The sequence below is a fragment of the Berghia stephanieae genome, chromosome 6 (assembly GCF_034508935.2).
Source record: "Berghia stephanieae isolate SIO BIC M18660-M18661 chromosome 6, UCSD_Bste_1.3, whole genome shotgun sequence".
NCBI lineage: Eukaryota > Metazoa > Mollusca > Gastropoda > Nudibranchia > Aeolidiidae > Berghia > Berghia stephanieae.
In genome coordinates, this window is record NC_088365.1 from 22493855 (window position 1) to 22503400 (window position 9546).

Consider the following 9546-nt stretch of genomic DNA (forward strand, 5'->3'; position numbering starts at 1 on the left):
TAAGTAATTTCTGTCATAGGTTTTTTTTTTCTCTTTTGATTTACATTTATAACATATTGATTGCATTATCTACCAAATCCAACCTTTTAAATGGTGGACAAAGAATAATTACAAAGACCTTTTCATACGGGACTTGTATCTCAGTGTTGTGGCTTGTTGTTTTCATGAATTATTTGTTTTTGTAAGTTTTGCCCACTCGTAGAAACCATCGCCCCCCCCCCCCCCCCACCCTTCCATAAAAGAGAGTTTTTAATATGTCGTGCTCTCTCCTCTTAACCGTGTTCACTGTATTAGAATTTTTTTTTAAAATCATGGCACCACCATATGCCGTCAATACGCCACGCCGCTTTTTTTTTAAATCATGGCACCACCATATGCCGTCAATACGCCACGCCGCTGACTACTTTATATTTGTACAATAGAAAATGCATGAAACAAGGACTAGTCTTTGGCGAGGATTTTAGAGATCGTACATATCTACATGCACATCAAAACAGACATTGCCTTTGAACATTTTTTTGTCATATCAAAAAGCTAAAAACAAACGATTTTGAATTTCATCCATCGCTAAAATATAAATACTTTTCTAGAAATAATTCTTAAAATCAAAGTGTCAAGTTGAACTTTAACTGAATGTTTATCTATTTATCTATAACATAACATTGGCATAAATAATAATATTTTGTATTGACAGACTTAACACGAACGTTTTGGCTATAAAAATACATTGGCCAATAGAATGACACAAAATAATATACATATTTTGACATACAATCATAAACATAAATCACGTGAAAATACAATCATAAACATAAATCACGTGAAAATGAAATAAAAACAAGAAACGTAGGCGATTCCATATAATAGTTATATTTGATATACACAAATTCATCATTTTCAAATCTTACAAGAAATCTGCTTATTTATGAAATCAAAGATTTAGTTCGGAAGGAATGGGTTCATTCTGATTGGATCAATTCTATACTTGTCAACTTCATCTAAATAAAGAAACTCGTTTTATACAAGTTATTGCTTCAATGGAACCGCTTCCCACTTTGTAAAACAAAAAAAAAAAAAAAGAAACATCATTGATCTATCCCCTCAGACTGACTCAACTGATAGCAACACACATGATATACGTATAAATACAACGTATAAAGTTCTGTCATCTGCATTTTTTGCCAAATTGGGACCTAAAATTTGCTAAAATTTGCCCCAAAAAACCCCAACATTTGCCAAGAAATTTGCCAAAAAGCCCAAAATTTGCCAAAAAATTTGCCGAGGAGAACTAAGCGTTTCAGTAAAAATCAACACACGATACAGAAAAAAAAATATATATATATAAGACAATTTATTACATTTAAGGAGGCTACGTTTATTAATTTACACAATAGCGTTGTTACAAAGATTTTAAAGGATCATTATCCGTAGAGAGTAGCTTCCCTTGGTTTGGGCCCAGGCAAAGCTGCAACATTTCTCAAGTGTCGCACTTTTTTTTTTTCGTTATTTTGTTTTCGCTTCTGTTTTTCCCAAAAAATTGCCACGTGATTTGCCATGCCAATGTTCCCTAAATTTGCCACGATTTGCCAATTTTGGGAAATTTGCCAAAATTTGCGGATCGCCCTGATATTTGCAAAAAATGCAGATTACAGATAAAGGCGTGCCTAAATATGATTTTATAGGAACTCTGAACAGTAAAATGGGCGTAAATAAGCAGATTTCTAACAAGACATAATGTGAAGATGTGTATTGGTATTGCACTCATTGTAGCCACAGCCGTGGGGAGTCTAACAAACTCAAAAAAAATGAAGATCATGATGATGATGATAGTGGTGGTGATGATGATAATACCAATAATGAAAGTGACAATGGCAATTATTATATTAAAGTAACAAAAAAAAATTAGTAATAGAATTTAGTAGTAGTAGTAGTAGTAGTAGTATGTAGTAGTAGTAGTAGTAGTAGTAGTAGTAGTAGTAGTAGTAGTAGTAGTAGTAGTAGTAGTAGTAGTAGTAGTAGTAGTAGTAGTTAGTAGTAGTAGTAGTAGTAGTAGTAGTAGTAGTAGTAGTGTAGTAGTGTAGTAGTAGTAGTGTAGTAGTAGTAGTAGTAGTAGTAGTAGTAGTAGTAGTAGTAGTAGTAGTAGTAGTAGTAGTAGTTGTAGCAGCAGCAGTAGAAGTAGCAGAATGTAGTAGTAGTAGTAGTATGATGATGATGATAAATGATTGAGATGATGATGATGATGAGTGAATGATGATGATGATGATGATATGGATGATGGTGATGATGATGGTCATAGTAAATGTTTGAAAAGTAATAAAGATCTCATGGCGAAAACAACGGAATCTATGTTTCAGTAGTTTGTAAGATTTAAACAATGTGAATTCTCTCATTTTTATCATAATTTGAATCAATAAAAGTACAAATAAAACTTTAAAATAAACATTAAAATTAAAAGTACTCATGACGGATATGTCATTAATAGGTTGTAAAACTAAAAGAAACATAAACAAGGAAATAATTTCGATACTGTATGGTAATAAAATATTCAAGGAAATCTAATCAATCGTTCAACTTTTAAAAATAAAATCTAGAATGAGTTATCACTCCTGATTTCCCTCAATTTAGAAAATACAATGCAATAATAATAATAATAATAATAATAATAATAATAATAATAATAATAATAAATAATAATAATAATAATAATAATAATAATAATAATAATAATAATAATAATAATAATAATAATAATAATAATAATAATATAATAAATACATCTAGCTGAGTGTATTATTGCCCATTGTGTAAATAATGTTTTGGGGGTTGGGTTTTTTCCCGCGTTATTTTGGCGACGAAAACCTTGTTTAAAAAGATAACATGTTGGACAACGGATGTTCATTGCTCTAGCTAAAACGTTGCCCTGTTCAACTCATGATAAGTCAAAATGTTTGTACAAAACAAAACAAAACTTAAGAGGCTTATGGAATCGAAGGATAATAAAGTTCTCCTCTCTATTGTCTTCATGTTCTATTATATTTATTTAAAATACTCAAACATCATTATACTGACCAGGCAAAGTATCACATAGCACCTGTGTTTGTAGAAATATGTTTCTTGAATTTATAGACATTTGAAATATCATTAATAATGAGATAAATATAGACATATATAATATATATTTTTTAAAAATTCATAGTATATACACAAAGCTGAAATTCATTAACGGTAAATATTTGGCGAGAAATGAAAATGTAAAAAAAAAAAAAATAAAACACAAAAAATAACAACAGGCCTCTGATTTTTATAGAATGGTAGATTTTCTACATTTATCACCAACAGAAAACCAAAACTTAATTTAATATATTAGAAATAAAAATATTATAATATATTGATATTTTAGATAATAAATTAAACCATTGAAAGCCGCATTGTAGATACTTCAAAATATTGCACAAAATGTAATGTATTTTATCTTTTAAGATATTTGTATAGATCACAATGATGGCGAGCGATGAGATTGGATTTCATTCAAAACTATTCGCGGTTATATTATGTGCTCCCTTGATGAACAAATCTGATTTCCGATTAGACTTCAATCGACCCACGCTAGTAAGGGTAATAAGAAAATTTCTTTCGAGTAGAAGTGCCAAATATGGTGGCTGTAATAACATTTATTTTCACGTTACTTTGCAATCTGGATAGTAGGGCTTATTTTGTTTCGATGAAACGTTTTGACCTTTGATATGTAACAGATGATTAACCTATTTCAGTTATAATCGCGGTATTTTCATCACCCTGACATTTAATTCTATGAGTTGAATATCACAAATCTCTCCGCAAGCGCAGAGCGCATAATATACCGAACAAAGCCAAAAGGCAAGAAATTTATCTGTAGCTTTTCCAGAAAGATGTGATTTGTTTCCTGCCTCAGACTCAGAGCTTTGGAACAACTCCGATTTATTTGAGTCTTAGAATTAACGCTCATGCATTCTTCACAAACTATATTATATTATTCTATATAATCCCTACTCACCGTTCAGTTATATTATCTCTTATTACTAACCGCCCCCCCCCCCCCCCCCCCAAGCCCCTTCCGCTCAAAAAAAAACAAAAAAACCCAAAAAAAAAACAAAGTAAGTTATCTTTTCTTTCAATTAAAAATAAATAAATAAACAAATGACTAGCGATCGGGATTAACACCGCTTCTTGGACTCTCAATTCTTACGATTTTATTTGGATTTAAATCATTCGCAAAATTATATCTAGCAAATACAAATTATTGGGAAGTGTGAAACACTTTCATAACGGTGGTTATCTATCTATAGACGGACGAGCCTACCAATACCATTGTTAGCCACGGCAAATGAAGCTTTACACGTGAAACTAACTCATCGGAATGGTTGTCTTACTATTTAGGTATAATTTAAATTGGTATAATTGAAATTGGTTTAATGTTTCGCACAGCGGGTATGGGCGTTTGGTAGCTACCAGCCCTATATCATTTTTGGTTCAATTCTACCTTCCATACCATTGTGCCTCTTTGATATCTAAGTATTGTATAAATTCTTTTATTAATGCTAAGAAGACAATGGCAATATAATGTCACATGTAGTTTTGATGGATGTGTGGAATCCGTTTTGATTGAAATAATAACTAAGAGTCTAAGTGCGATAACCGTATTTTTGTTTTTAAAGACACGGAGTAGTATGGCTTCTCTCCCCTGAATACACTTTATTTTACAAAATATACTATATTAAAAAAAATTCTGTATTATTTTTTTTTATTCGAGTGAGATAAGAATATATCATTTGTTAAAAAGACTGGGTTAAAAAGTAAACAACCGAGAGCATTCATCATTTGGAGAAAAAAAACAACAGAAAAGTAAAGTATAAGCATAGAATTTTCTCTGGTACTAGTAGCTGGCAAGGAATCTACCTGTTTGGCTGTCGACGATGTTTAATTTTTGAGTAATTGTTACTAGAAAGAATGTTCCTTTTGCAAATAATTTAGTAATAAAAGTTAATGTTATAGCTAATTTTATTTCGTTAATGGTTGTATTTTTTATTTACAATATCAAGTACCAAAATTCGATAACCTTTAACAATGATTAGCCAGTCTCATTATCTTGAAATACCTACCTATCATTTAACTAACGAATAAAATACAAAATGTCTTCGCAAAGTTTAAGAACTACTTTACAATATAAAACATGTTTATAACTGATAATATTTTGTTGTCTTTTGAATTATTTGACATATGAGTCACTTTTAGTTCATACTGCACTTATACACAAAGATCACAATCTTGGTACTCAATACAACGTGCACTTATTTGTAGGTCTAATAGGGAATGAGATTAGCTGAAGAGTAGCGTCCCTTGATTGGACGTCACCTTACAGAGAGAACGTCAAAATGGTTATGCGCATGCGTCTCTCTCGTCCTCACTTTCGGTGAAGTGTCTCATGCCGCTTTCACCGGAAGCGAGGACGAGAGACGCATGCGCACAACCAACATGACGTTCTCTCTCTAATAACTTTTCCCCCGGTGAGGTCCAATCAAGGGACGCTACTCTTCCGCTAATCTCATTCCCTATAGCCGGACACCCGTATGGGCTTGTTTTGACGTTGTTGTGATGACAATATTTTGCAGTGGTTTGAAAGTATTTCCATGACAAGAATGAGCCCATAAGCATTTGGGTTATCAGATCTACAAATAAGTGTCTGTCGACTCAATAACATTATTGTCTATGTAAGTTAAATCATTTTGACATGTAAATCCATATTTTCAGGGACCAGCCCTTTGTAAAGCGTGAACAATGCACAATAAAGTACAAAAATATAATTGCGATTAACACAACATGAAAATAAAAGAACCTCTTCTGCATTAAGTATTGAAACCCCATGGCAGATAAACAATATCTTAAAAATAAATTCGACTGTGCTCAGTATCACTTTTCCAAATATCTCACCACAAGGGAGATTTGACAATCTATCCTCTGTCATTCTGTGTACAATGATGTACGTAGTTGCCAGGCTTCCCGAATCACGAGTGCTGGGGACTGTAAGATGGCGGGTGCTCGTAAGGAGGTGGCGGGTCTAGCATGGGTGTTTCTTGTTGAAGTTGTAGATGCGGGTATAGATGCATAGCTGGGGCTGAATTATCTTCTCCTTCCATCAGTGGCGGTGCTGAAAGGAGAGAAGACGGAAAATGTCTCTTTCCAACAATTTGATAATGATACAGAAATTTAGGCTTTTTTGTTTTTATTTTTGTTTTATTTATTTTATTTTTTTTTCCTTTTATAAGGTTTTTTTTGTTTATTTGTTTTCGTTCCTAGGATCTTGTATTTTCAACATCAATAATTTTTCCTAATTTCATTTTGTTTATACTTTCAATTTTTTTTCATACTCTGTACTTAAACGTTATGCAAAACAGACCAATCTCAAAGTTATATGAAGTTTTCTTGTTTTTCTCGTGCGGCTATGTGGTCTAGTGGTATGACACTCGCTTTCGGATCGGAAGGTCCTGGGTTCGAGCCTCGCTCGGCGCATAGTTGAGTCCTTGGAGAAGGCAGAAGGCTCTTTACTCACATTCTCTCACCGTACTCAGGTGTAAAATGAGTACCTGACCGTTAACAGCGATGTCTCTGTCCGAAAAAAATTATAACATCGCCTAATAGGCGTCATGTCCCGCCCTAAATAGGCGCCTAATAGGCGTCATGTCCCGCCCTAAATATTAAATGTTACTGTTGGCCAAGGACCCCTTAAGCACATTTAGTGGATATTGCGCTATATAAAAGCTCAATTTTTTTTCTTCTACAGTACTATTCTAAAACTAAAAATCAATGATGCACTAACAACTTAAGTTTTCAAACAAGGAGAAACCCCCCCCCCCCCCCCCCCACACACACACACATATAGCTAGATGATGACACATTATTCAAAGAATCCTTTTTTTACAATCACAAGGATGGAGTTAGTTTTCGTCTCTTTGGACCGAACCTTCAATGTGTCAGTTGAACATAACGCTAGTCGGCGAAGAAAAAGCTTTTGGCCAAACAAAAGTTTGTCAAGATACTATGAATTTAAAAAAAACAACATAGAATAAACTAATCATAAACGAAGTAGGCACAGGGATTCATGCAATTTCGTCAAATGTTCAAGCGATTAATTCCCTGGGACAAAGGCATCTGATATCGAGTTCACTTCGCTTAGTCAACATTTTTCGGGAATTTGAATAAACGTTCTAGATTAAGAAGAGTGTTCGATTAGGGGAGTGTAAATATATTGAAAAAAAAATTACTTTTGTTTTTGCGTAAGAGTAACTTATAAGCGCGATGATTTGACAATGCAATAAAGTGGTTTGTAGTTCTAATTCTTGTATGAGTAACACACTTTCTTCATATCTTATGGGGGCGTCCAATGAGACGTTTTGCGGACAATTAATTGCTAGCATTTTTTGTCTTACTTCCGTTTTTCTCCCAACTAATCAGAATGCTGATTTAAATATTAAAAATAAATTTCCGAAGTTTGAACAGTTGCCATAAAAGAAAGTAGATTCAAGGTCAACCGCTCACAGAATGCCCCATGTATGTCATCATATGTCGTCGATAAGTTAATCCATGTAAAAAAAAAAAAAAAATACCTGATGGTTGAACTTGGTCGGCGGACATTGAATGTTTCGTCGTGGAAGCGCCGCTCTTCTTCCTACAGCAGCAATAGACGGCGAGGGCAATGAAGATGAGAATAAGGACAACGCCACAGATGATTCCAACGACAAAGCCGATGGAAGCAAACACCACGCCCTCTTCCGTTACACTGGAACCTTTAACAAAAAGACGTCAATGCATTCGTTTGATTTTGAAGGAGATTACACGAAAGGCAATAGTTTAAGAAACATTAATAATAAATAAATAAAATTGAGTTTTATATAGAGCAATATCCACTAAATGTGCTCAAAGCGCTTTACAAGGGGTCCCTGGCCAACAGCAACATTGAACATGTAGGACGGGACATGACGCCTGTTAGGCGATATTACAGTTATTCGGACAAAGACAACGCTATTAACGGCCAGGTACTCATTTTACACCTGAGTACGGTGAGAGAATGTGAGTAAAGAGCCTTTTCCAAGGACTCAACTATGCGACGAGCGCGAGGCTCGAACCCAGGACCTTCCGCTCCGAAAGCGAGTGTCATACCACTTGACCACATAGCCGCAATAGCTTGACGGGCATAGCAACAAGAGGTCACAGAGGAGCCATTCATTATTTCCGGCATTGTTTCACTTGTTAGCATCGTCTTACATTCCTTTGAATCAGGAATCTTAGTCCGACTATTGCTGCATTCCTTTTAGCAATGAATACAATATCTATGCTTGTAGCACGCTTGTGGCCTCATGTCGTTGTCTCTTGTGTCTGCGATAAGACCGATATCACTGGCAAAATCTAAATAATTTAATTTGTAGATGTTATTGCGAGTCATTACATAGTTTTGTCCATATTGTTTTCTTATAGAGGGAATGAGATTAGCGGAAGAGTAGCGTCCCTTGATTGGACGTCACCCATCGTCTGTGACGTCACCGGCGGAAACGTGATTGAGAGAGAACGTCATGTTGGAGGACGATAGACGCATGCGCACAACCAACATGACGTTCTCTCTCAATCACGTTTCCGCCGGTGACGTCACAGACGATGGGTGACGTCCAATCAAGGGACGCTACTCTTCCGCTAATCTCATTCCCTATAAATGATGATAAGTATTAAAAAGAAATGAGAGAGAGAAAGAGTGCAAACATGTCTTACTCCTGTTTCTAGCGGAAAAGGTTCTGTAAGTTCGTTATTATATCATTTCTTACACAAAAGTTTGAGCTATTGTAAAGTAAGGGGGTGCGAATAATTATAAGTAGGCACTGTCCATGAAAAATACTCACTCTGCTCTATTTTTATCTCAAAGTCGTAGCCTCTGTTATTGTTCAGCCTCTCTTTGAGAACTTGTAAGGTGACGTAACGTTCTGACGTGCACATTTGGGAGGGCCGTTTTGAATTGCATGTTAATGCTTTCTGTGAATCAAAGTGTTATATATATATATATATATATATATATATATATATATATATATATATATATATTTGAAATGATGTGGACCGTAATAATGGCTAAATGAAGCAGAAATAAAACCAAATAGAAGAACAAACATCAGCCTTTTATAGAGACACTTTATTCTGGCAGATTGTCTCATTGTATTTCTTTCATTAGATGAAATCAATACAATGAAAAAATCTGCCAGAATAAAAAAAAGTGTCTCTATAAAAGGCTGATTTTTTTGCTTCTATTTGTTTTTACTTCTGCTTCAATTTTTTTGCTTGGAATTGCATGATTCACAGATTTTATGGGGTTTTTTTTCCTCTATTAAAGTCATTTTGTAAAATAATAATCGATTAATACAAACAAGAAGAAGTTTATCAACAGCATACGTCTCTTCAAATAATATTATTGTAAAACGTTAATTATTTAATGTAAAGAGGGCTGTTGTTGGAAAAGAATACATCTAT

The 9546-nt window shown here is 34.1% G+C and overlaps 1 protein-coding gene across 3 annotated transcripts in view; it reads right to left on the bottom strand.

Annotated features, from left to right (window-relative positions):
• Positions 1-4216: 4216 nt before the first annotated feature.
• The window catches only part of LOC144975652 (uncharacterized), a 44690-nt gene continuing 39360 nt past the window's right edge, over positions 4217-9546 (bottom strand). For all 3 annotated transcript variants that reach the window (XM_078919838.1, XM_078919837.1, XM_078919836.1), the window contains exons 4-6: positions 8925-9054; positions 7641-7820; positions 4217-6184 (exon numbers count right to left, since the gene is read on the bottom strand). In XM_078919838.1, the coding sequence (XP_078775964.1) occupies positions 6042-6184; positions 7641-7820; positions 8925-9054 (453 nt within the window). In that variant the 3' untranslated portion in view covers positions 4217-6041. The remainder of the gene's footprint in view (positions 6185-7640; positions 7821-8924; positions 9055-9546) is intronic.